This window comes from Phaseolus vulgaris, chromosome 9 (assembly GCF_051622355.1).
Source record: "Phaseolus vulgaris cultivar YP4 chromosome 9, ASM5162235v1, whole genome shotgun sequence".
Classification (NCBI taxonomy): domain Eukaryota; kingdom Viridiplantae; phylum Streptophyta; class Magnoliopsida; order Fabales; family Fabaceae; genus Phaseolus; species Phaseolus vulgaris.
In genome coordinates, this window is record NC_143506.1 from 19,587,454 (window position 1) to 19,615,009 (window position 27,556).

A 27,556-nucleotide genomic window follows, 5' to 3' on the forward strand; every position below is an offset into this window, starting at 1 on the left:
TATATATATATATATATATATATATATATATATATATATATATACATACACGTGTGTGTCTATGTGTAAACAATCACTAGATTTTGTCAATCACAAGTTTTTCAACCATCTAAACAATAAACCCTAAGCTTAACAAACTCATAAAAAATGTTAGAAGAAATTTATTGTTGTCTCAAAATTATAAAAGGAAAAAAGTTGATAAAATTTTCTTTATAAGAAAATATGTGGGAAACATTATGTTGGTGCATGTGTATGTTGATGACATCATATTTGGAGCAAATAATTGTAACATGTATGAGTGATTTGTTTTAGCTATGGATGGAAAGTTTGAAATATCCATGATGAGTGAATTTTGATTATTCTTATGACTTCAAGTAAAACAATTGAAGTTTGGAACCTTTGTGAATAATCCAAATACTATCAAGAACTTCTCACAAAATTTAAATTTAATATGGAAATACGTAAAGAATCTACAATTCTTATGTCTATAAATTACTACATTGATAACATAAAAGTGGTATATTTATTGATTTCAACCTCCTCAATGAAGATTAACTTGGTTGAGACAAAATTCTTTTAAAATTGAAAGAGAAGTAACGAAGATCTTAGTCCTATAATATTTTGATTTTGTTAATGTAATGACTTTATATGTTTCTATCATATTTTAAATCTTAATTTAATTTGATCTTTGACTTGTTGAAAAAATTATAAATATGTTTTGAAGTCTTTTATTACTCTCAATTACATTTTACATTTTAATATATTAAAGTGTGTTTTAATATTTAAAATATTTTTAAATTTGATAGAAAAATAAGAAATAAATTGATTTAAAATGTCTTAAACCAAAGTTGCGTATTTGATTCTGTTTTAACATACTAAAACTTAAAACAAGTTTTAAATTGATTAAAATTAGTTAAATCTTGAGTTATTTTTGTTATTTTTTAATGGATTAAATTTTTTTAATTAATTAATATAACTTAAAATTTAAAATTTAATATTTTAACTTATTAAAATATCGTTTTTAATATAATAAAACCATAATAGCTTAATTATAAACTATGTTTTAATCAATTAAACTAGTTTTAACCTATTAAAACCACTAAACATAAAACTTTTGATGCATTTGATATGTATTTGAAGCATTTATTTGTACTCAAATTTTATTTGCACCATTTTCTTTTACTCATATGTGATTTTTTTTTCTTGAGTAATTTGAATATTTTATATTATGTTTTAAGTAAATTCAATTGTATAATTATTTGTCAAACATATATTTAAATTATTTCAATCGCCAAAATTTATTTCTTGACTAATATTTTACAATCTTCCACAAATTAAATCTGTCAATCGGAGTAATTTTATAAAAAAAATTGAAAATTATTTTTTGGAATGTTATGAATACTTAATTTTTTTTTTAGAAGAGTTATGATATTTTGATATCTTATTCATCTTACCCTCATAATAAAATATTAATATTTATAATAAAAAAATTAATAAAAGAAAAAATCTTTTTAATAAAAATATAAACAAAATGAAAAATGTTAAAATAATTTTTAAAATTAAAAAAATTATAAATTTCTATAAATAATTAAAATATTAATATTTATTATTCTAAGAATTTACATATCGTCTGAATTTTTAATTAAAAAATGTATGCAAAGAAAAAACGGACATGTCAGAAAATTCTTAAATAAATATAACTGTAATTTGACTCCGTTATACCGCTTATTAGAATTCTCTTCATCATGAGTTTGATTCCAGCAACGTCCAAAGTATTGCGAAAAATAGAAAGAGGTTATCTGTGTTTTGGGTGTTGACATTGCTCAAGGAAGGATTCGCATTTCGCATTTCGCATTTCACATTTCGCATTTCGCATTTCGCATTTCAAAAGCTTCATTTTGATTTTTCAAGATTAAGAACCGTCACAATCCCACACCACCAACATCGTTCCAATTTCATTCCAAACGTCATTGTTAATAATTTGAGCCCCCCATATTGTGCGGCAATTACGAACCCTAGAATACGATTCTCTTTCACTTTCAGATCTTGGTTCTCTGTCCTTTTCATTTCTGTTCATTGTTATGTCACTGTCGAGAGGATACATCGTTAATTTCGCTATTCTGCATAGCGTTGCTTTCTTAGTTGTAGACGCTATTTCTTTTCATTTTTCCAGCTTCATGTCATAATCTTGGATTTTCTTTTCCCTGTTATTCTATCAATTAATCAATCTTTACTGCATATTAACGATCAAATCCCAGGACAACAAGGAATTCCATTTTCTGTTTTTTCCTTAATCGTTAATTTGAGTCTGGAGGAAGAGTTAGATTAATCACGAGAGAGAATTTTTTAACTGTAAGTTAGAAAATCAAATGTTAATTTAGAATTATACTAATCTGATCATATTACATCATAAGTTGTTAAATTTTAATCTCACTTCTGGTTGTTCCATTATTTGCATTGCAGGTTTAGTCCATGATGAGTTTTGTGGGTTAAGAATTAGGGTGTGTTTGAGATGTGTCAAGGTCTGAAAGGGGCAAACGAATTTGCTAATGGCTGTTAATCATGATTAATAATATTGCCAAAAAGGGAAAGATGTCTGTGCTGTTCATTGTTGTGGTATGTGCATGATGCAGCAACTAGGGGAGGATGTTTTGTTGTTGTGTAACATTGAAGCTTGTTGGTAGAGAGTTTGCCTGATTTAATGCCACGTTCTGAGAAGGTCAAGTCGGAGGCGTCGTTGGACACTGTACAGGAGATTGCCGTCTATCTTCATAGGTTTCACAACCTTGACCTTTTTAAACAGGGGTATACTATGTATACATTCATTTTTACCGAAAGATTGCTGTTCTTTTCTGCTTTTTAATTTTCGTTTTTGAATTTCTAATCTCGTAAAACGATGCATGTGTTGTTTTGTATAGATGGTATCGGATTAAGATTACCGTGAGATGGGAGGATAGTGAAAATGTATCTTTCGGCATTCCAGCTAGTGTTGTTCAATATGAAGGTAACTTCACGAATATATTGCTTAGCCACGTGTGTGTATATATATATATATTATTATAATTTGCCATTTATTTAACCCACTGTTGATTGGTATTATAATTCGTTATAGTTGTTTTATCTGTATTTACGGAAAAAATGCATTAGGATTATTTAAACATTGACTTGTTTGCAAACAAACTATATTTATACAATCTTTAATCCAATTGCAAGATTATAATAGCTTGGTACAAATTTGAAATTGAGTAATTAAGACGGTCAATCTCAAGTGATGCTCTCCCAGCCAGTGTTAGTCCTTGATGAAGTAGAAAGGAGGGATGATGAGGCATGATCTTCACCATTCATAATTAAATAATCTCTCAGAAACTTTAAAAAATAAAAATAAAACTTTGTATGGTCATGTGTAAAATTCTTCCTTGTTTGCTCCTCTATGACTGCTAACTATTAAGTTAATAGAAACTCTTCATACAATCATGCATTAAGTGAATTAAATAATCATACATATATAACAGCAAGTCAGCAACTCCCTCAACTGAAAAAGAATCATACAAATATAGAATAAGCAAGTCAGCAATGCTTCTCTGTACTTTTTTACCTATGGTTTGAAATACTTTTCTCTGTTTTCTTCATTTCTTTTGAAAGAATTTTGAATTGCCTCTTTTGCTCTATCTATCACTTCATAAGTGGGTTTTTTCTCATGATCATCTCTTCACATTTTGAAATGGAAGAAGAGATTAAAGCTTTGCATTTCTCCTTTAAGGATTCTTTCTCAACACTTAGCACATGCACAGGAGGGACCATAACCTTAAGAGTGTAAGCAGTGTATTCCAAAATGGAGGTATAAGAATGGTGTCAGCTGCCCTCTTCACCTAGCGGTCTTTAGAAACATTAGTCTCTATCTGTTCATCCGATGTGAACATCCTAGTAAGATATTTTTTTTTCCCGATTATGCAGCCTTTGCAAAGTAAGAAATAAAGTAGCAAACCTTGCCACTCCATGTCCAACTAAATCATCTTCTTTGTGAACTTTCTCATCATGTTCAAGGCCAATATGTCAAAAAGAGTAATGCCTCTTGGAATTGCCTTTATAACTTTAATCATCTTCCCAATGTCATCTAGCATCAAATTTAGGCAATGGGCAGCACATGGAGTTAAAAAAAAGAGTTTACCCTTGGCTTTTAGAAATTACCCTACCACCAAAATCAGTAATCTTACTATGACTAACAAATTAAAACTGCCAGTTAAAATTTTGAAACTAATCAAGAATCAAACTTGAATAGTTCTTACCGACTAACACGTAATTACTATTGTCTGTTATCACTTTAACTGTATTTTGTTTTTAATCCTCTTAACAAAACTATTAAGTGCTCAAATAATTTATCCTTGTTTTCAATACCCGAAGCAACATTGATGCCCTTGGACAATTTACCAGAAAAACTTATTCTAGCAAAACACATTACATGTATAGAGATTGAAAATGATGGGAATCAAATCAAGTACAGTCAAAGCATGAAATAAATAAGGTGCTTTGCTGAGTTGAAATAATTAACATTATGGGGTTCAGTTTTTTATAAGTGCTTTATTGGGGGCAGCAAATCCATGTGACAGTAGGATTGTTTTTAATTGAAACTTTGAAATCAAGCTGTCTGCACTTATATAATATAATATATTATTATTATTATTATTATTATTATTATTATTATTATTATTATTATGTATCAAACAGATACCAGAGTGTACTACCTCTGGAATTATTTGATGTGGTCACTCTTCCTTGGATGAGTTCTTCAATTGTCAATTATATGAACAATATTCTTGGGAGAAAAACAATAATTTCCTCAACATTGTATTATTTTCAGTTTAACACTTTTTGTTCATTATGTCCAGGTAGTTATTTTTAACATTTTGGTTGATATATTTCATGAGTAACTTGAACTATAAAAGCAACAATGATGCTTGAAAATGAAACCTTGTTTGCTTTTATTACATGATTTCTCGTTGTGAACCCTAATATGACTTATTACATGATGAATGTTGAAACTTGAGACCCAAAATAGTTAAAAAAGAAATGGGAACAAGAAGCTATGAACAACAAACCCAATTTAAGACATACCGACACAATGGTGTCAATATGTCTTAAATTGGGTTTGCATTTGTAGTTTCCTGTTTCATAGCTATGCATGAGATTGTGAGTTTCTTGTTCCTTTATCCTTGACACCACTCTCTCTATAGATAGATAGATAGAAGTGGAGTCAAGTTACCCTATAGTAACTCTAAGAGAATTACTCCTTATCTTTACTTTTCATTTTCTCTTAGTGTAACAACAGTCATACAAGGTCTTTTTATTTAAAAAAATGAAGAGTGAGAATGTTAGATTTATTCATTCTTAGAGTAACTTGATCCCTCCTTACACACATTCAAGAAGGAATCATGTTATTTAAAGAGTAATTTTGAAAGAGTTACTCTTCATCCTCATTTCTTGTAATCTAATGACTCTAACAAATAACTTAGTTGTTAGATTTAAAGAAAAGGAAAGATGAAAAAGAAAAGTTTCTTTTGGAGTGATGTGATCCCTCCTCTCTCTCGTGTGTGTAGTGTATAATACAATTTTCTTAAAATGAAAACTGTATGAGAAGCTCTTCTTATATGCAAAAGTGATACTGAGGTAGAAAATCTTTGGTTATGCAGTTCCTCCTGATCTGGATCCTAGCAATATATATGGCGTATGGAGGATCGATGACACAGATAACAGTTTCTCAACACAGTCTTTTCGGATAAAATATGCTAGACAGGATGTTCATTTGTATCTGATGACCGTGTTCAACTTACCTCGTAATAAATTGGTGGTAATGATCATTGATATTTCTTTCTTTGCATGGGTAGTAAAGGGAAAGGACACCTTGTGGGAATGAGATTGTATCTTGTGTGCCAAGTATCTATTATTGAGGTTCCTAGGTCACTCAATGTTGGTTAGCATATAAATTAGTTTATGAACATGCTAGCGCATTGTGTAACCACATATACGTGTATGTATTGTTGTTGGCAACATTTGAGCCACAAAAAGACCCAGGACATATTTATTATGATTTTGTTCATTTAAGGATTAATAATAATAATAGTATTAGTTAAGATATTAGGGTTATTAGCCTTAAAATATTTGTTGTGGTGTAAGGATTATGCTAAGAAATTATTGGTTATTAGTCATATTGCTAGTGAGTGGCCCATATTAGTAATGCTACTATCCTATTAGTTGACCTAACTAACAGTACAAGCAGAGTGGTTAAGTCAGGGTATTGTAACACTTTTTGAAATGTAGCTTTGTATCGGAACTTATTCTTAGGGAAATGAATATGGGATTTATTGGCTAGGACTTGCATGTCAGACTGAGGTTTATGTTTATTTTTCAAATGTGTACTGAAGCTTACATAAGTATTGGAAAAAAATATAGAAAACTAGTTTGCATCTGTCAAGGGAGGGGACCTATAAAAGTCGACATAAAGGTTACTCAAACTTTTATGAGAAACAAAGTTGCATAATACTTATATTATACATATAGCTCCCTTTCCTATAGTTCAATATCCTTATCAAATTGACCCACTTTATGTTGCTCATATTTGCAGGATTTAGCTACAGCTGCTGTTATTTTAAAGTTTGAGCTTATATACGCTCCCATGACTGAGCATGGGTGAGTCATAAAAGTAGTGTCTTCATTGGCCTATTGTGCGATATAGACATGTGTGTTTTTTTTATTGATATCTACTAGGTGAAACTGACATGTTGATTGTTGATGGGAGTATGTCATCTATAGTGTCGACTTGGAACTTCCTCTGGATGCTTCCTGTGCTTCTATCCATGAATTCCGAATACCTCCTAAAGCTCTTGTAGGATTGCATTCGTATTGTCCTGTCCATTTTGACACTTTACATGCAGTGCTTGTTGACGTAAGCGTACATGCCAGTATACTAAAAGTTGCCTCTCACTCATCTGCTTCAAAGTTGCCCAGGTTTGTAAAGTGTTCTTATTTTCAGTCAGTTTGAATCTACTAGACTTTCATTTTGGCATTATCTGTCCCTTCAGAAGTTTATTTTAGAGCACCTGTGATTGCAAATTTATTTTTGTGCATCTTGGATTACATAGAGTAACCTGTTTGTTTGATCCATTACAGCAATTCTGCCAACACTGAAGTCGTTGTTGATACAAACAGTGACACAGTGAATAAAGTACGTTCTAAAACATTGGATGTCTCTTTTTGCTAATCACATTGAAGTGATGATGAAGTTGACTTCATGCAAAATATTTATTGCAAACATTTGCTTGCATTATTTCATGTTTGAGCTCTTTGCTTGCTTTATTGCCTATCTGGGAAGTATGGATATGAACATTGTAATGGTATGGAACTGGTACATAAACATGATAAAGTATAAATATTTCAGGACATATTTATGTTTGTGTGTGTTCTATATTGTTCTTGCGTTCACCAATAAAATGGTACCAAAGTTTCGATTCTTATCCTTGTACCCCATTTTTTGGAATCTAGTTTCTCATCAAGATTGACCTTCTGTCTTATGATACTTGGATATTTCTTTGAGGAGACAAGAAGATGACAAATACTATCAAGATCGAGAAGTTACTAGACAGTATAGTTAAAATCACGATTTAAAACATGGAATCGCACGATTTCACGATTCTACCAACATGTGTTTAGAGCCCATGCAAGGTTGTGCAAGACTATCGTCGTCAAAAATCGTGGAAACAATAGATGTGCTTTCGTGTGTTGGGGTTTTGTGTTTTGCATCACACAAAACTCTTCTTGGGTCAATGAGTTCTGCCAAGCCTAATAAAAATTCTTCTCTTTCACGCAGTTTGTTTCACATAACTACATACTTGATGTTACATTTCTTCTTCCTTATTGTTCGCTAAGCAACCACCTTCTTCAAAAGAAAACCTGACCAATTGTGTTGTTCCATTTGCTTAAGCATACCAAGGTGAAGTTGTGCAGACGCATATCACTCACGGTTTCACTTTTTCTCCTTCACTCGTAGTTGAATCTTACCACCATCTTAACTAAATGTGATTCTGAGTAGGGATGTGACATTTGACGAATTGTCCTTGTTGAACCTCAAAGAAGTTATAATAAGTCTAATGAGATTGTCTAGTAGGTGGAGATTCCAGGAGCTCTTATCCAACCTTTTGAAACGTCCAAGTAGACTGAAATAGACTTTCATGAGCAACATCAACATTTGCACCAGTCAAAGTCAGAAACCGAGATCGTCTAGAAATATCAACCGTCTTTTATAATTTGAAGGAATGCTAGAGTGAGCAAACTTTTTATGAGATACGAGTATAATGATGTGGTGTCTTTTGCCTTGAGTGCAGTTGAGGAGCTTGAATTGTTTCAGACAGAAACTTATAAAGGTAATCACTTATGTCGAATTTGACAAGTATATTGTGCCGATTCATGAGGAGTTTGAATCCCTTCTAAAGAATGATACTTGGGATTTGGTGAAGCTATCAAAAAGAAGTTCTTGGGAGCAAATGTGTTTTTAAGAAGAAAGTTGAACACTTGCGTATTGAGGTATAAGGTTCATTTGGTAGTCAAGGGCTACAGTCAAAAGGAAGGTGTAGACTATCATGAAATTTACTCTTTGGTGGTTAGTGACGTTTACATTAGTAGCAACACGCTGGACATGGAGTTGATGTATTTTTATGTGAAAATTGGTTTCCTCCATTTTTATGTAGAGGAGGATATTTTGATGTCTCAACAAGGTTTTGAGGAGTTTAGGAGAAGAGACAAGGTCTACAAACTGCAGAGGTTGTTATATGATTTGAAACAATTTTCAAGGCAACCGTATAGAGGTTTGTTATCGTCTCCCCCTTATGAAACATGTATTTATCATAAGAAGGTGGAGGACAATTCCCAGGTCTACCTACTCCTTTATGTGGATGACATTCTCATATTGCAAGAACAAGTTGGAGATTCATAAGTTTAGGTCGCTGTTAAGCAGAAAATTTGAAATGCCGAACATGAGAGCTGTTGGAAAGCTTTTAGGCATGGAAATTAGACAAGGTCATGTCCAAAAAAAGCTTTTTCTGAGTCAGAAGGTCCTAGACCGTTTTGGCATGTTGCGTGCCAAATCATTTTCAACTCCTCTGACATCTTCCATTCATCTACCTGCATCTAATACAACTTAATCTGAAGCAAAGATGGGATACATGTTTTGTGTTCCTAATGCGAGTACAATGGAAAGTTTGAAGTATGTAACGATGTGCACTAGACTAGATTGAACCTAGTACAAACAATAAGTTTGGTGAGTAGGTACATGGACAATTCTGGGAAGGAGTATTGGCAACCTGTAAAACGTGTCTTTAGGTACCCTAAGGGTACTTCTGATGTGGGACGTCATCCACTCTTAATATATACTCGAATTATGAATACAATGGCCATTTGGACTCAAATGATCTATGACTGGGTATGCTTTTACAATTGGTAACCCATTGGTCAGTTGGAAAACTACGTTGAAGCCTACAATTGCTTTGTCGACTACTAAAGCAGGATATGGCTCTGACTAAGGCTTTGATGAATGGAATTTATTTGAAGAGTCTTATTAATGATTTGGGTTTCCCTTAGAAGAATGTTGTTATATCCTGTGATAGCCTTAGTTCAATTTTCTTTAAATGAACACATGTCTAGGAAATTATCAAAGATTATCCTATGCTTCCACCACATCCATCTTTCTCAAGCAAGTCATTAGTCCACTGTATTTTCCTTCATTTTTTTTCCATAGACTTTATTCAAATAACTATCAAAATAACTTATAAGTTTTTCATAGAATGCCTGATGTACTAGATAGCAGAGACCATGATATGTGTTTGAACCATCAATGGACATAAAAATGAGGTTTACACCTTCGGAGACTTAGTAAAAGTACCGCACCAGGTCTGGAAATGAAGTGAAAATTATTTAGCTACAAAAGTATGGTAACTTCAATGTTTGCATTTGTACTTTAGTAATCAGGGATGATGCAGATTCTTATTCTTTTTTAAAACAATATCCTCTTGTGTTTTAATCCTTGACATTTTTATTCTGAGCATTAACTGAATGTTTTGTGTGTCTGACTAGGGCTCTGGCGAAGTTGCTTCTCTAGATGTGAGAAATGCCATGCTTGTTAAAGCATTATTAGCTTCTCGTGATATATTGTTTGAAGAACTACAAAAAATTGGCAAAGCAGTCAATGTAGCTCTAGATTTTTCAGATTTTGTGTCAATAGTGAGTAATATGAAGCAAGAGAATCCATTAGCAAATGAAGTTGTAGGACAAGGCACGCCACAAAATGGTCTTAAGGTTCTTGCTTTTATTTCACGCTACAGACTACAGAATAATACCTTTTATTTATTTATATCGTTTTAAGATTCTTCTTTTTTAGTTTCTTTGTCCTATTGTCCAGGGAGGAAATGAAGATCTAGATTTGCTGGATGTTGAAAAACTTTGTTCCTTGTCCCAGAATGAGCTGATGGACTGTTTTCATTCACTGGGAGATCAACTGTCCTATTTATGGAAAACATTTTTAAAGTTCCACAGGTTTGCTTCTAATCATGTATCATGAGATTCATTACAATTCAACAAGGATGTCTGATTTTTTAAATTCTGCATTTGAATATGATTGACGTATCTTTTTATTTTCCCTTTTTCCAACTTCATTATTTTAACAACTTTGATACTATTTAGTTTATACTTTGATTAATAAATTTATTCCTTTTGTCTGTTTTCTTTTTTCTTACTGCCTTTCAACTACCATGAGCCTATATAACTTGGTTTTAGGGGGTTTCTAGATGATACCGTATTATGAACCTTTGTTTCCTTCAATTGTGCATCACTTACAGTTGGTTTCAGAGATAACTTAACATGAATACTTGGAAAATTTAATCTGCATTCAGGTTGCATACGCTGAAAGGCATATAGCAGGATATTAATCCAATTTACTGCCTGAGAAATATAAGTTATGGTCTTTGCATTGGCTCTTACTCAAATGTGTTTTATGATTCATGAAACTTTATCTTACCTCGTGTAATAAGCTGATATTTACATTTTCCTAGGGATAACAAAACAAAGATTATAGGACTTTTACATGAGGCATGGGCAAAGGACCGGAAATCTGAATGGTCAATATGGATGCTGTATTCTAAGGTAGAAATGCCTCATCATTATATAAACAGTAAGGGTGATGAGACTTCCCAGCGTGTACCCAGACGAGTGTCCAGTTTGTGGAAGTTACCTGATGATGTAAGTGCTTGTATCTTCCTTCATTTTTTCAGTATCATGCAATTTTTAGAAAAGGAAAATGGGGAAAATAAGCAATTTTTAACGCAATAGACTTAAAAGCATAAACTTTGTCTCATAAATCATACAGCCTCTTCAGACTGCAGCTACACGTGCCGAACTTCATCGAAAGAGCATTGAACAAATGCGGGTAATCTGTCAACTTGAATGTTTGATATTTACATGTGGCATATAATGAAATATTGATCACTATTTTGCAGATTAACAACCGCTCAATTCAAGACATGCAGATATTTGGAGATCCTTTGCGTACCCCAATTGTGGTTGTTGAACATGTGTTGAACGTACCACGGCGTTTTCCAAGTGAAAATTCATTACTGAGTCATATTGGGTCTATAGATTCAGATGGCTTCCCATTTAGCCTCAACACTGCACCACCAAGTAATGCTCGTGTGTTGAAGATTGTTGTCTTTGTGCATGGGTTTCAGGCATGTCTTGTAGATTTTATTGCAAAACTATACCTTGTATTTTTAGGAAAAGATTTATTTGAGACCACACACAGAACATATACTTTTGACAACACATTATAATAATATAATAATATTTAAAATTAAAAAATAAATTAAATATGATTAAAATATTATTTTATTGGTTTGTGAAGTGAATGTTTTTTATTGTTTGTGGTGTTAACATATTTAATGTAGGATTTGAGTTTGTTAGGTGTTTTTTTTTTTTTGGAGGGGTGGCTTGAAAGTGATTAGGTTTATCCACCTATTTTAGAGTCAGTGGCAAGTCATACTATTGAGTTCATTGTAGCAGCATTGTAAAAGTGGATTATCCTGACCTCTATGGTCAAAGCAGGCTAAATAGAGGACTGGGTAGGGTTTATATAACTTTTGATCTAGTTGACAAACAAAATTCCCTAATAAACTAGTATGAGGTAACGAGTTAATAATAAAAAAATTTGAAAAAGATCCTTGAGCCAGTTCAGAACCTAGGTTAAACAAATTGAAATTTTAACTCGTTAAAAACATGAAGTTATATAGGCCTTTCCAATTTGGTTATCTGGTCCATTAAGGGGTAAAATTAATCATCATGGCCTGAATATGGATGTAATAAATAAGTAGTACTACTCAATTCTCAAAAATTTGACAACTGTCTTTACTGCCTTAAAAACTACCTGTCAAGTTTTGTATAATAAAAATATATGGTTGCATGCGTAGCATTAATCTTATCATAATATATTTTAGATATATTTTATTGTTAGATTATTGCTAGACATCATTTTAATAAATTATATTTTTTGTTGTTAGCCTATCTAGACACACTAAGAAAACTAATCTAATGAGTAATATACATGAAATATCAGATTTAAGTATTATACACTAATCTAATGGTACATTTACAATTTAATTTTTTTATACAAAAGTATTATTATTTTAATATTTTTTCATATTATTTAATTATAAATTTATCCTTCAATATATATATATATATATATATATTTATTTCTAAATCAGTATACAATTTAAAAAATTCTCAGCATCATTTTCCGTTAAAAAAACTGAAAAGAAACTATACCGTATAGTCGCGTGTATATTGAGTTTTAATAAACCCGAAGAAGAATATTTTAATACCCTTGATTTGAGGTGTTTTATGTCGTCTGGTTTCTTGTTTTGAGGCTAACTTGTCTTGTCATCTGTGAGAATGCTGGATAATTCTTCTGGTATGGTATGAAGTTTCACGTGGGAAGATTCTATGTTGTTCTTTTTATCTTCTTTCGCGTGCTGTACCAACAGTAATGTAGTGGTTGATTTGTATTTTGACACTGGTTTCTGTTGAAAGGTTAAGTTTTTGTAAGTGTTACACACACATGTTCTTTAGATTTTGGTGGATCGGAATAGCTTTTTGACCATTGTTTGATTCTGGCTTGGCTAGCGGATTTTTCTTTCTTCTCTCCTTGGATGATGTTTCTGCCTTTCCTCTTCTCTTCTACTTAATTCATTACTTTGCTTTGTGTTCAATTAATAACATTTCTTCCGCTAGTTGTGTTTATTAGCAGGAGTAAATTATTTTGTGCATCTTATTATGCATGGGATGGGAGGAAAGGTATTAATCTAAGAGAGCGAGTAAGGAGCTGCATCCAGAAATACTGATATATTTTAGAGAAAAGTGTTCTCCCATTAGATACTAGATGAAATTGTTTCCAGGTAGTTTATAGTTGGTCTATAATAGGAGAAAGGGGCAATTAGCGGGGTAAAGTTGCCTTAGGTTCCGGTTTTTAGCCTATAAAATGGATTTGCGTGTTGAACAAGAATCACCCAACTTTTTTGTGCTTTTGGACAGCCAAAATGGGGGTGTCAAGTTTGGAAACAAGAGTTTCCGAGTTTCTCTTCTTCCTGGACATACCAGGTTGAATGTCAGATTTTGTTCCTTTTTCTTATGTTGTCTATAGATGGTTCAGAATTTGTCACTTAGTTGACTTTCTTGGCTCTACATGTTGAAAATATTCTGTTAAAAAAATATTTATATTCTCGTCTTTTCTATTTGGTTGTTTGGATGTCAAGTTTCAGATGAAGGATGATTAGTTCTATACTGAATTGAAGGCTTTGTAATTCACTCTGCCTATGCTCTTTGGCTAGATAAGCCAGTGCTATTTGTCTTATCTTTGTGTGTTTACTACTTGAAGGCAGTATTAGATAACATTTTAAGAAATATCTTTAGATTCTCTTAGAATATCTTGATCGGTTTTCTTATCCTAACAGGTTGTTTTATTGTTGTTATTGTGCCTGGGTTGGGTTTTCTTTTAGTATAGTTATTTCAATATAGGTAAGAGTATTTGTTGATAAAGTAAGCTCTGCTCAACGTGATCAAGTTTATCAGATATCTTGTATATAACATTGACTCTAAATGCCTAAAGTACAGAATTATTTAAGAGGATGTATGACTCATAACCATCTGATGGAATTAAAGTAAGACTTTTCAATAATAAAGTGTTAAATGAATGTGTTATGTTACCCTTACATTATCTCAAATTTCCAGAAAAAAAAAAGAATGCTAGTTTTTTTTTGCCCAGTTGAGCTCATAAACTGAGGTCAGATATAACAGAATGTTGTTTACAAATGCTTGATTTTTTTACTCTCCTTTGTTAAGAAATGGTATAATTGAAAACATAGGATGCAGTATATCATAAACAACATGTATATCACTTTCATTTGAGAGCTGCATCCATATATCACAGAGCAATATTGGTTGATTAAATCCAGTTTTTTGCAGTATCTGGTTAAAAAGTTGATTCAGCGCTCTTATTGTTTGTTATTTAAAATGTTTTAGGGGCATCATTTAGATCTACGACTTATCCGGAATCAGTGGCTTTTGATAGATCCCAAAGTAGAATTCCTGATGTCAGAGGCTAATGAAGATAAGACATTTGGAGACTTTAGAGAGATGGGACATAGGCTAGCTAAGGAAGTTATTTTGTTTCTTAAAATCAAAATGGACAAAGCATCAAGATTTGGGAGTTTGGCAGATATCAGGCTAAGTTTTGTTGGACATTCTATTGGTAATCTCATTATAAGAACAGCCCTAGCAGGTAGTTCATAATCGTAGAAGCAATGATATTCATCAGTTTGACATTTGGTACTAAGTTTTGTCCTGTGTTTGCAGATAGCATTATGGAGCCATTTCTAAGTCACCTACATACATATGTTTCAGTATCTGGTCCACACTTGGGGTATCTCTATAGTTCAAACTCATTGTTTAATTCTGGATTGTGGTTTTTGAAGAAGCTAAAAGGCACACAGTGCATTCATCAACTCACTTTCACGGATGATCCAGAAATCCAAAATACATTTCTCTATAAACTGTGTAAGGTAGGGACTGTGTCCTACAATGATTGGGATAAAGACATGAATTTAGTCGTGTTTGCTTGAATAAGTTGTTGTGGGATATATTTTACCAATCGTACTGTCATATTATAAGCATTTCTTATTTGATTCGGCATATGCCAATTTTCATATCACATTAGATTTACTGAATTTTAACTACATTTTCTTGTAAAATTTCTTTATTTTTTGAAAATAATAGTTCAAGTAATGTTGATGCTACTTTCAAACTCTGGCATGCATGATTTGCATTATGAATTCGTTGAAGCCAAGTGGAAATGCATTCTATAAATGTCATCAACGGTATAATATTAGGTGGTTCTATTCCATCTTTTCCTTTTCCATGTGAATGCCTTGTTATTTTAAGGGGGGAAACGAATTAGACCCCTCAAATCTCAATTGGCATCTAGGCCTGTATCTTTGACAGATGTTTCAATGGTTATTTTGTGTTTGTGCATACTGACTATTTTCGAATGAACTGTTAAACTAAAAGTAAATGCAAGGATGGCAGAGAAGATGAAATGGATAATAAAAATGAACTGAAGCGGTTAATAATTTTTCACAAAGTAACGGGAAATTCATTCCTGAAAATAAAAGCTGCATGAATCATTTATATATTTTGTGGAATTATTTATTTGATGAGGTTCTAATAGTGTTTTTTTCCCGTCCCCCCTCCTTTTTTCAGCAGAAAACCTTGGAACATTTTAAGAATATTATTCTGTTATCTTCCCCCCAGGTATTACCTTTTGTTCTTGTCTTGTCTCTTGCAATAAAGTTTAGGAATTTTATCTACTGCCACTCTAATCAGCAATTGGGTTGTTAATACATTAGCATTAGCCTTATCATGTTTAATAGAAGTCTGTAAATTGGTCCTTATTTGTGGATCTTAGAACATGTTAACTTGCATGTGAAAGTGCTCCAGTTACAAAATGAAGTAAATTTAACTTGATTCTCTTATTAAGTAGTAAGATTTTTACAGTATGGCAAGGCATTATTCTGAAGGAAGTGAATTCTTCTTCGAATTTAACCTTTTCCCCTGTTTTTCGTTGCCTCATTCTCTTTCCTTGTGGTACGTTTGCTTTAACTAAATTTTCTAGGTTTGGTGTTAACTGATACGGCATTTTCAGGATGGTTATGTGCCTTACCATTCTGCTAGAATTGAATCATGTCAGGCTGCTTCACGTGACACTTCAAAGAAGGGTAAACTGTTCCTAGAGATGTTGAATGATTGCATGGACCAAATCCGTGCCAACTCCGTGCAACACCGAATCTTCATGCGCTGTGATGTCAACTTTGATCCATCTACACAAGGCAAGAATCTGGACTCTATAATCGGTAGAGCTGCGCATATTGAGTTTCTGGATTCTGACATTTTTGTAAAGTTCATAATGTGGTCATTCCCATATCTTTTTCGATAGCAGTTTGCTCTCATTTGCCTTCTCTGCACTCAGTTCTAAAACCTTCAGCCATAACCTCTCACCCTTGTATTAGATTCAGTGACCAAGAGTGTAATTTGCTCTCAAAACGTTTATTTGAAAAATAGCTGTATGGCTTTAGGGAAGGGTTAATTAAGGATGATGTAATTATTTGGTTCAGTAGTTCATTAATGACTATATGTTTAATTATAGAATATTTAAAGAGAAATTAGAAGAAAAAACTTCAAAAAAAATTAAAAAAATTCCATGACATATTGTATCTATTTATAATTGACAACTTTATTTGTAAACAGATAATGGTTTTTTGCATAAGAAATAAATATTCTGGAATATATAAATTATATTTTGAATTTGCAATCAACAATTTAAATTTTGATATCCTTATTGATATATAATTTTATAAATATTAAAATTCAATTTGGTCATATAATTAAAAGATGGTAGATTAAGGGATGAATGGTTAAGAAGATTAAATATGTGGTGAGAACAAAAAAAGCAAATAGTAATTTTAGATGATTAAGAGAAAAAATTGTCAGTAGCACGGATGATGTTTGAAACATGTTTTATTTTTTGGTAGATTTAAAATGGGCTTTTAAAAAATTGTAAAGAGCTAATATTGATGATATCTAATTGGAAGACTAGTGAGAATTTCGTTCTAAGTTTTTTATTCTGGTTCAAAATGTAGTTAGTGGATTTATAGTATAAATTTGTATCAAACTGTAAGAAAAATTGTGATGTCAGGTCTAAAATTAAAAAAAAACTTTTATAAGTTTAAGTATGAAACTGAAAGGGAAGAAAAGCTGTTGAAATAATTATAAAGTACAAAACTTTCCAAATTTGTGAAAACAACTTAAATTTCAGAAGAAAAAAACTGTTTAATAAATTCTAATTTATGTTCCAAAAGACTAAACTTTTTTTAAAAAAAACTCTTATCAACACAAACTCTTCATTTGCATATAGTAGGTGTTTTCTTGCTGCAGCTCCATAATTTTTTTAATTTCAAAACTATCCTTAAGAAATAAAAGTGTTAGATTTAAGAAAAAAGTGTTGAATTTTTTTTTCATTTTTTAATTGTATAATCAGTAGATATTTTGAACTCTGTAATTTTAGAATGCAATTTTGTGTTTCAAACTGTTAAAAAAAAATCATTCCAAATTTTTTTGAAAGGATAGATGGAGGTAGGAAAAGAAGATATTCATAATATAGTAACTTCAAATTTTTAAATAGCTAGACATTGAAATGGATTAGTTTGTGTCACTACTCTTGTGAGCATATCCATAATTGGATTATTACATTTTGCAACTTCATATTTTCCTCCTACACCATACATTTTTTTTAAATACTATTTTGTCTCTTGTTACTTATGTTTCTGAAACTAAATAGTCACTTTTAGATTTGCAAAAATTTTTAATTGAAAAAATTCAAATAAAGAATGTAATTAATTATAGATTGTATAGTTTGAAAGGTCAATGATGCATTTCTCATTGCACAATGCATAACCTTATATTAGAAATAAATATTTTAATATAATATTACATTTTTATTTTAAAAATATTTTATTTTCTATTTTAATTTAGTTTTCTCAAATATAACTTTTTAAATGCATTTTAAAAAAATCCTGCACAAAATCCACTCACATATAACCATTTTCTAGCAGGGAAAATCACAAACCCTAGACCGATTTCAATGAAGCATAATAATAAATAGACCTATTTCAGTAAATATGTTTTCACTGAGTCTAGTTTTTTTTTTTAATTTTAGGTTTATTAAGGACAAATATTAGGAACCAACAAATATAATAATTAGTATTTTCTCATTTACACATGTACAAAAAATTTATTATCTATATTCATATTTCGGTAAATTTAGTTTATCACAATCTGATAACATATATGTATTTTTGTACTTTCATAAATCTTATGAAAAGATAAAGTGGAATAAAAATAGTAGAAATATTTTAGTTTTTATAAAAACTTAACTGTAAAGGGCTAGACTCTCAAAATTATACTGGTAAAGATCTAATAACATGTTTTTCCCCCAAATCCAACAACTCCTATAACATGATATTTTTGTTTTGTTTTTATTATTATAAAAAAATTATTAAATAAAATCAATTTTAATAACAAAATTAATTAACTATTATATCAATTAAATTAGATATATTTTAAAGATTACAGAAATTATTGGTATTTAGAAATTATTGGTATTTAAAGTAATTTTTATTATTAATAAAATTTAGAATTTAGTTTTTAATCAGTAGTTAAATTAATCTTTAAAATTTATTGATTACAATTTTAACTATCAAGAAACTAATTTATAATATTTATTAATAATAAAAATTACTTTATTTATCAATAAAATTTTTTAAGTATATAAATTAATATATAATTTAATTAATATAATAATTAATTAATTTTTATTATTAAAAATAATTTTCTTTATCTATTCAATAAAAATTATAATGAAGGTCCTTATCTGCAGACAGAATCACTATGTATCAGGGATATCAATTATTATGTTTGCTGTTTGTTTATAGTGTTGAGAAATCTATCCATTTATATTTAATTTCTTAAAAAGTGGAAGATTAAAAACAATGGTAAATAAGTAAAATATCGTCTTTTGAAATTATGAAAAGATTAAAAATACTTTTTTATTCTGACAAAAATGGCTTAACCCAATTTATTCATTGAAGGAAGAAAAGTTACCAAATAATCCTTCATATAAACATGTTGTTCTTTTCCATATTTAATCTATGAAAAGGTAAAACCATACCAATTTAATTCTTAATGAAAATCATTAATGTTTAAAAATGTCAATTTAGTATATATTAATTTTTTAAAATAAAAATTTTCAAATTAGACATTATTGTGCAACTAAATATCTCACCTCTCAAATAACAATAATTATTTATCATCAATAAAAAATACAGAAAACTAGACCAAAATTCATATATTAATAAATAATTAATAGATTATACCTATTTATAAAGAATGATGAGAAGAAACAATAGTTTATTATGCATTAATTATTAAATACCAAAAGTGTTAACAATATATTTCTTTTTATTATTAAACTTATTAAAAATTTAATTACGAATACAACATTTATTAAAAGAATATTACGAACAACAACAATTCAAGTGAATCCCGTAAAACAGATAAAACGGTTAGAAAGATTTTACAGTTTCAATTTATGGGATGTTACCTGTTTCATGTTCATCCAAATTTTTGTTCTCATCCAATTCCAATCCAAAACTCTCTATAAATAATAATCACAATGCATATTTATTTACAAATTCATCACTATACTGAGATTTGTGAATAGCTCCAATGGCAGAATTAACTCTTCCTCAGGACTCGTACTTTCTGGGATTCGATAGTTCCACCCAGTAAGTTCAATTCCATCATTATTTTCACTTTCAATTTCATGAGAAAGAAATTAAATTTTCAATTTTGATTGTTTTGAAGGTCGTTAAAGGCCACAGTGTTGGACTCCAACCTCCACATCGTAGCCTCAGAGCTTGTTCATTTTGATTCCGACTTGCCCCATTACAAAACCAAAGATGGGGTTTACAGAGACCCCTCTGGCAGTGGCCGAATTGTTTCACCCACCTTGATGTGGGTGGAAGCTCTTGACCTAATGCTTCAGAAGCTTTCAAAATCAGGTTTTGATTTGGCCAAGGTTGCTGCTGTTTCTGGCAGTGGCCAACAGCATGGTAGCGTGTATTGGAAGAATGGTAGTTCTCAGATTCTGTCATCCTTGGATCCTAAGAGGACATTGTTGGATCAGCTTGAACATGCTTTTTCCATCAATGAATCCCCAGTTTGGATGGATTGTAGCACCACTGCTGAGTGTAGGGCTATAGAGAAGGCTTGTGGAGGGGCCTTGGAGTTTGCCCGCATAACGGGATCGCGTGCATATGAGAGGTTTACTGGGCCCCAGATCAAGAAAATGTTTGATACTCAGCCAGAAGTTTATGACAGCACTGAAAGGATCTCGATTGTTAGCTCATTTATGGCGTCTCTTTTTGTTGGTGTTTATGCTGCCATTGATCATTCTGATGGTGCAGGCATGAATTTGATGGACTTAAAAGAAAGAACATGGTCTAAAGTAGCACTCGAGGTTTGTATTGCCATTATTAACTTTAACCTTAAGTATTGATTGTTGAATTGGATTTTGATGTGCCTCCAAGTATGGTGGTTTAGTGACTGATTGATATTCTGAAATTTCTGTGTGGATTCTATGATGGTTGCAGGCCACTGCCCCTGGTTTGGAGTCAAAACTTGGAGCGTTAGCCCCTGCTTATGCTGTGGCTGGAAATATTGCTTCATATTTTGTGCAGAGGTTTGTTGAATATTTCTTTTTAACATATTCACATTTGAAAAACAAGAAAAATTAAGGTAGTTGTTTCATCTGTATTTTACTGTTCACCAACTAGATTCATACAAATCAACACTCAGGTGATACTCCAACATAGAACCCACAGAGCCAAATATTACATGCTGGAATGTATGTTTATTTGTATAAGGAAAATTTGCCTATGTTAAAATTTGAAATAATTATGGAAACTTTGTTAATTTGAAATTCACTGCTCACATAATCCTGACCAATTCTTGACTACTACTCTAATTAACTCCTACATGGTGTAGCTTAGTTATAAAATATATTTCTGTATAATCTGCATTTGAACAATTTATATGATGCTATTTGAATGTTATCTACATGAAATAAGTATCAACAAATGTTATTTCTGTATAATCTGCATTTCAACAATTTATATGCTGCTATTTGAATGCTATCTATATGAAATAAGTATCAACAAATGTTATTTCTGTATAATCTGCATTTCAACAATTTATATGATGCTATTTGAATGCTATCTATATGAAATAAGTATCAACAAATGTTATCCTCAACCCTTTGCTGGCCAAAATATTCTGTGATGGAATTGTGGTTTTCTTTACCCACTTATTTGTTGCACGAGATATGTCAAAATACTTAGATTGATAACTAATGTTTATTATTTTTTGTATTAGATATCACTTTAACAAAGATTGCTTGGTTGTTCAATGGTCAGGAGACAATCCCAATAGTTTGGCAGGTCCCTAATTTCTTCATTAACATATTCTGTCATCTATTTATGCTTCTGTATATTTCTTATAGTGGGATTCCATGTTTAAATGATGAACCCTTCCCTGATGGTCTAGCAAGGGATTCACTGCAAAGATTCGACACCAATAAGTCATGAGTCAATCCATATAAAAATTACAACACTACCTTCAACCCAAAATCTTAAAACAGTGGATCTTTGGTCATCTTCCTTATATGTTACTCAACTCTTTCATTTCTATTCAATATTGGACTCAAACTTACTCTTGGATTCCTAATATCCCATTCTTTTCCTAGGGAAACAAAAAGACAAAAAGCGACCTTACTAAGTGTCATCTTTGTTCAAAAAGTTTTCATATTGTCTATATTTTCCCTGGTTATCTAAAAAATTAACCATATTTTATCTGCAGGTTTGACACTAAATACTCCTGGAGATCTCGCCATCAGCCTCGGCACTAGTGATACTGTAGGTTATAGGGTTACCTTTAGCTTTGCCAGTAGAAGAATAGAAACTGTTTTATAACTAAATCTCATTTTATGCTCTCCATTCTAGTATTGAAGCTATATCTTTAAAGAATGTCCATTAACACCTTTGCTTTTAGTGACAATTTCATTCTGGCTTACCTCAGGTATTTATGATCACAGAAAATCCTAATCCAGGATTGGAGGGACATGTCTTCCCTAATCCAGTTGATGCAAAAGGCTACATGGTAATGTTGGTATACAAAAATGGGTCACTTACCCGAGAAGGTACTGTTGTTGTGATTATATGTTTGAAACATATATTGTTTGCTTATAAGCCCATACAAATGTTTCTTATAGTTTCTAATTCTTGATTCTATTTCAAAATGTCAGATGTTCGCAACCGTTGTGCAGATAAATCTTGGGATGTTTTCAATAAATTTCTGGAGCAAACACAACCCCTAAATGGTAGATATCACGAACTCTTCCTATGTTATCCACTCTCCTTTCTCACAATGTTTTTTCATTGATAGGTGGAAAGTTAGGTTTCTACTACAAGGAGCATGAAATTATACCTCCTCTTCCAGGTGGCTGTTTAATTGTTGCACTAATAAAGTACTTGTACTGATAATAAGTTGACTTTGCCTCAAGAAATTACTGACTAACTTTTATTGTCTTAGTTGGTTTCCACCGCTATGTTATAGAAAATTTCTCAGATTCACTGCATGAACTCAAGGAACGAGAAGTGGAGGAGGAGTTTGATCCTCCATCTGAGGTTAGGAAAACTATAACAGTTTCTTTGGGTAGTTAAAATCCTAAAAGAATATTTCCATTGAGCAAGAAGTTAAATTACAGGTACGAGCAATAGTTGAGGGTCAATTTCTCTCAATGAGGGCTCATGCTGAAAGATTTGGAATGCCTTCTCCTCCAAAGAGAATTATAGCCACTGGTGGAGCATCAGCAAATAAGTGCATCCTTAGCTCAATAGCTTCAATTTTTGGCTGTGATGTCTATACAGTTGAAAGACCTGGTAAGCAAAAATTGCCAACTTTATACACTCTTAATGATGTGAAGGTTTGGTGACTGGCCCACTTATATACATGTTATTGTGTAACGTTTAGATATCTCTGAATTCTCTGCTAAGTCCCTTTTATAGGTTCCTTTCAACAAGTTTGTGCATTTCTTTTAACAAGATTTGATCAAGTTTTTTATTTTTAAGTTTGCACATTTCATTGAAAGAGGATAGTTGGTGTTCTCCTTTTTCTAAACATATGTATACTGTTATTTCTGTTGCAAATACTTCATAATATTCATAAAATGGGGATTTGTTGTTATCCTTGTTTCAAAGTGACAAACTAAACTAATTACATAAAAAAAATCTTCAACTTGGTCACAGATTCAGCTTCACTTGGAGCTGCACTGAGAGCTGCTCATGGCTTGCTCTGCAAAAAGAAGGGCAGTTTTATACCCATATCAGAAATGTACATGGACAAAGCGGAGAAAACTTCTCTGAGCTGCAAGCTTGCAGTGAATGCTGGAGATGAGGAGCTGGTTTCCAAGTATGCATCCATCATGAAAAAGAGAATTGAGATAGAGAATCGTCTTGTCCAAAAGCTTGGACGCTGTTAATTTATACATAAGTTGGTTACTGAAGTTTAAGCAAAACTTTCAAGTCTGAAAGTTGAAAAGAACAAAAGGTTATACCACCGACTCCAAGTAATGTTTATACTCTTTCTCTTGCGATAGTAATGTTTAGTCATGGTGTTTGAACTTTCCTCCTCCATTTTATCAATGATTGAGTAAATTTCAAGGTTATACCACCGACTCCAAGCCAAAATATGACTAAAACTTCAAAAATGTATTATTGCTTATCCAGTATAACTTTCGGCCCTAACAATAAGTGCTTCATCCAACGTCATATTTTTTTCACTCAGAACTTTCATTGGAAGTTATTATAACTGATATTATTATTTTTCTGCCCCCATGAACAAAGAAAAAACAAAAAGAAAGATGAATGTACTCTGTATAACTTTCTGCTATTTTATATATCTCATTTTATTTAATTTTTCACCAACTTTCTCTCTTGCCCCCTCACAAGGTGTCCGAGGAAACGAGTTTTCATAGGCTTGCAAATTACGACCTTGACACATTACACAGTAAAAACACATTCTTAAAGTACAAATAAAATAGTATTTTAAATTAAAATTATTTTATTTGCATGTTAAGAGTGTGTTTTTAATGTGTACAGTGTCCTTATTCTATTTATGGTGTTACTCATCATCTTGCTCATCTCTCTTCCTAAAAAAAAGTTTGGGAGTAATTGTCCACACTAATTTTTTTTTATTAAAGTTATTATTAATCCTAAACTCTAAACCATAAACTAAAAAAACTAATTTGAATTTCCATTACTCTATTCTAAGTTTATGTACCGTCCTGGTAGTCGGGAGTGATGACGTGGCAGAAGGGAAGGAAGTCGGGGGCTCGTGTAGTCGCCAGTAGAGATCGCACTCCCAAGTTAGCTATGCACTGGGCAGTACCATGCATAAGTAACTTCCAAAATAAGAGTAGAAGCAGCGCCAAGTCAAGGAGGCTCCAGATGATGGCACGTGTACGACTGGATGCGAGCCACATGTCCAGGACTGTAACTGCCAGGAGAGAGAAAACGACCAGGTATATAAGGGTTCTCAACATGGGTTTGCACGGTTCTTGTTCTCTTAGTATTTGGTGATACCGTCACTGACTTGGGCGTTGGAGTGTGAGCGATGCACACGTCGATCCAGCGTTCCGGTCGACAGGCAGGATTAGTTTAAAATTAGATTTTTTTTTTAAATTCAATTATTATCAAAAAAAGTTTGTTAATATAAAAATATAGTAAATGGTATTGTAAATTTCCTCATAAATAAACAAAAGAACTTTTACTTTACTTTTTTTTTTCCTTTACTTGTCAGACATTTGCAACTAATAATTTGAATTTGTAAAAGCATAAAAGCTGGACACAGAAACAAAGTATATAGAAATGTGCTATAGACAGCACATGGGGTAACAACAAGCAAACATTAAATTCAAATTAACATAGAATTAGATCCCAACGAAAACGTCAAACTTCACATCAAAGAGACAGATATTCCACATTCTAATAATCCTCATCTCCGTCACCATCTTCTGCATCGCCAGATTCGGCACCAACCTCCTCGTAGTCTTTCTCAAGAGCAGCAAGGTCCTCACGAGCCTCTGAGAACTCACCCTCTTCCATACCTTCACCCACATACCAGTGCACGAAGGCCCTCTTAGCATACATCAGATCAAACTTATGATCAATCCTGGAGAACACTTCAGCCACACTCGTTGAGTTAGAAATCATGCACACAGCCCTCTGCACCTTCGCAAGGTCTCCACCGGGAACAACCGTTGGAGGCTGGTAATTGATACCACACTTGAACCCAGTGGGACACCAATCCACAAACTGGATGGTTCTCTTCGTCTTGATGGTCGCCACAGCAGCATTCACATCCTTCGGCACAACATCACCCCGGTACATCAAACAACACGCCATGTACTTCCCATGACGAGGGTCGCATTTCGCCATCATGGAAGATGGTTCAAAGGCGCTGTTGGTAATCTCAGCAACGGAAAGTTGCTCATGGTATGCTTTCTCAGCAGAGATAACAGGGGCATAAGAGGAAAGCATGAAATGGATCCTCGGGTAAGGAACCAAGTTTGTTTGAAACTCAGTCACATCAACATTTAGTGCTCCATCAAACCTCAAAGAAGCAGTCAGGGATGAAATCACCTGCAGTTATTGCAAACTAATCATAATCCAACTCCAAATTCAATTCCAATTCATTCAAGAACGAGTGATTTGAATGATATCATAACAAATCAGATTTAAAACACGCATTTATAAATTAATCAATCAACCATCTGTTTAATTTAGGATTCAATGTACCTGAGAAACGAGACGGTTGAGATTGGTGTAGGTAGGGCGCTCGATGTCGAGGGATCTCTTGCAAATGTCGTAGATCGCTTCGTTGTCAAGAAGCACGGCGACATCGGTGTGTTCCAGAAGAGAATGAGTTGAGAGAACACTGTTATACGGCTCCACCACGGAGGTCGAAACCTGAGGAGATGGATAAACGGTGAAACCGAGCTTGGACTTTTTCCCGTAGTCAACGGATAGACGCTCCAGGAGAAGCGATCCCAGGCCGGAACCTGTGCCGCCACCCACGGCGTTGAAGACGAGGAAACCCTGGAGACCGGTACAGTTATCGGCGAGCTTACGGATCCTGTCGAGGCAGAGATCGACAATCTCCTTGCCAATTGTGTAGTGGCCACGCGCAAAGTTGTTGGCGGCGTCTTCCTTGCCGCTGATGAGCTGTTCCGGGTGGAAGAGCTGGCGGTAGGGCCCGCTTCGGACTTCGTCGATGACGGTGGGCTCAAGATCCACGAAGATGGCGCGTGGCACGTGTTTCCCGGCGCCGGTCTCGCTGAAGAACGTGTTGAAGGCATCGTCTCCGCCGCCAACGGTCTTGTCACTGGGCATCTGTCCGTCGGGCTGAGCACAAGAAAACAAAAACATTAAAATCCAAACCCAAAAAAAAAAAAAATCAATTGAAAGAAAAATACCTGGATGCCATGCTCGAGGCAATAGAGTTCCCAGCATGCGTTTCCGACCTGGATACCGGCCTGACCGATGTGGATTGAAATGCACTCTCTCATCTTCTCGACAAAGAATATGAAACCCTAAAAAATGAATTGAAAAAGGTTGGGAAAAAAATGTAAGAGATTTGGGAGGCGTTTATGAAGACGCCTTTTCCCGTTGGATTGTGAGGTGGTGAGGTTTGTTCTTGGGCTTATATAGTCGCAGAAATGGGGTTGCCTAAATTTGAAATGTGCGGTTAGAAATTAACTAGGGCTGGGTTAACCCTGGTTTGACAACTGGATTGCCTCACTCACTACTAATTACTAACCGTTGCGTCAATTTGAATTTTGAATTTTCATTCATTTCATTGCATTCCCGTGTTACTCAAATTCCCAGAATGCCATTGCTTTGCTTGCTCGCAATCCAACCTCCAAATAGTGCAAATCGGTGCTTTTTGCAAAGTGAATAGTTTGTTTATGATGTGTGAAAAAGGAAGAAAAATAATATTAAAATCAAAAATAATATTCTTTAAATGAACTAAATTAAAATGGAAAAAAAACAGTTGAATTTATAAAAATTATGTGATTCATCGTAAATATTTTTTGAAAATGTTAAAATTGTAATTTTTATAAGGTATGACTCTGTTCAAAAATAACAATAAGGGTATGATGGGCTTATGTGGATGTACCCTTACAAGGCAAAAAAGTACTTTTAGGAGGCGAAGAAGTAATCCTACCAGGCAAAAAAGT

At 32.8% G+C, this 27,556-nt stretch overlaps 3 protein-coding genes across 12 annotated transcripts; 2 read left to right on the plus strand and 1 right to left on the minus strand.

Moving 5' to 3' along the window:
- The first annotated feature begins 1,720 nt into the window (after positions 1 to 1,720).
- On the plus strand, positions 1,721 to 16,793 carry LOC137820855 (uncharacterized). 10 transcript variants are annotated; one of them, XM_068625144.2, is made up of 16 exons: positions 1,721 to 2,352; positions 2,464 to 2,805; positions 2,919 to 3,004; positions 5,688 to 5,845; positions 6,620 to 6,684; positions 6,808 to 7,002; positions 7,165 to 7,219; positions 10,120 to 10,341; positions 10,424 to 10,578; positions 11,094 to 11,280; positions 11,408 to 11,467; positions 11,538 to 11,765; positions 14,611 to 14,869; positions 14,944 to 15,149; positions 15,850 to 15,897; positions 16,289 to 16,793. In XM_068625144.2, the coding sequence occupies exons 2-16, from the start codon at positions 2,702 to 2,704 to the stop codon at positions 16,577 to 16,579; spliced, it is 2,319 nt and encodes a 772-aa protein (XP_068481245.1). In that variant the 5' UTR covers positions 1,721 to 2,352; positions 2,464 to 2,701; the 3' UTR covers positions 16,580 to 16,793. The 10 variants fall into 10 exon arrangements, 7 of the variants coding, with proteins under 7 accessions (XP_068481245.1, XP_068481246.1, XP_068481244.1 ...); XM_068625145.2 differs by having other exon boundaries at positions 1,724 to 2,352; positions 10,445 to 10,578; positions 15,847 to 15,897; XR_016515858.1 differs by having other exon boundaries at positions 1,728 to 2,352; positions 11,538 to 11,718; positions 15,847 to 15,897.
- A 2,963-nt stretch (positions 16,794 to 19,756) lies between these two features.
- Positions 19,757 to 23,983, plus strand: XK-2 (xylulose kinase-2). The gene is made up of 11 exons (XM_068625149.1): positions 19,757 to 19,985; positions 20,065 to 20,719; positions 20,853 to 20,941; positions 21,634 to 21,698; positions 22,117 to 22,172; positions 22,336 to 22,456; positions 22,562 to 22,636; positions 22,702 to 22,755; positions 22,849 to 22,943; positions 23,024 to 23,198; positions 23,565 to 23,983. The coding sequence occupies exons 1-11, from the start codon at positions 19,927 to 19,929 to the stop codon at positions 23,795 to 23,797; spliced, it is 1,677 nt and encodes a 558-aa protein (XP_068481250.1). The 5' UTR covers positions 19,757 to 19,926; the 3' UTR covers positions 23,798 to 23,983.
- A 1,175-nt stretch (positions 23,984 to 25,158) lies between these two features.
- Positions 25,159 to 27,248, minus strand: LOC137820858 (tubulin alpha-2 chain). Its single transcript, XM_068625151.1, has 3 exons — positions 26,792 to 27,248; positions 26,115 to 26,720; positions 25,159 to 25,958 (listed from the first exon to the last, which is right to left on the minus strand). The coding sequence occupies exons 1-3, from the start codon at positions 26,882 to 26,884 to the stop codon at positions 25,302 to 25,304; spliced, it is 1,356 nt and encodes a 451-aa protein (XP_068481252.1). The 5' UTR covers positions 26,885 to 27,248; the 3' UTR covers positions 25,159 to 25,301.
- Between the last annotated feature and the right edge of the window lie 308 nt (positions 27,249 to 27,556).

Excerpts from the sequence above, each read along its gene's own strand:
- LOC137820855 (XM_068625143.2), top strand. The coding sequence starts at position 2,702 with ATGCCACGTTCTGAGAAGGTCAAGTCGGAGGCGTCGTTGGACACTGTA. Across the intron at positions 10,579-11,093 it reads ACATTTTTAAAGTTCCACAG|GGATAACAAAACAAAGATTA; the intron begins GTTTGCTTCTAA and ends ACATTTTCCTAG. Across the intron at positions 11,281-11,407 it reads TGTGGAAGTTACCTGATGAT|CCTCTTCAGACTGCAGCTAC; the intron begins GTAAGTGCTTGT and ends TAAATCATACAG.
- XK-2 (XM_068625149.1), top strand. The coding sequence starts at position 19,927 with ATGGCAGAATTAACTCTTCCTCAGGACTCGTACTTTCTGGGATTCGAT. Across the intron at positions 22,637-22,701 it reads GCAAACACAACCCCTAAATG|GTGGAAAGTTAGGTTTCTAC; the intron begins GTAGATATCACG and ends TTTCATTGATAG. Across the intron at positions 22,944-23,023 it reads AGTTTGATCCTCCATCTGAG|GTACGAGCAATAGTTGAGGG; the intron begins GTTAGGAAAACT and ends GTTAAATTACAG.
- LOC137820858 (XM_068625151.1), bottom strand. The coding sequence starts at position 26,884 with ATGAGAGAGTGCATTTCAATCCACATCGGTCAGGCCGGTATCCAGGTC. Across the intron at positions 26,721-26,791 it reads GCCTCGAGCATGGCATCCAG|CCCGACGGACAGATGCCCAG; the intron begins GTATTTTTCTTT and ends TCTTGTGCTCAG. Across the intron at positions 25,959-26,114 it reads TCAACCGTCTCGTTTCTCAG|GTGATTTCATCCCTGACTGC; the intron begins GTACATTGAATC and ends CAATAACTGCAG.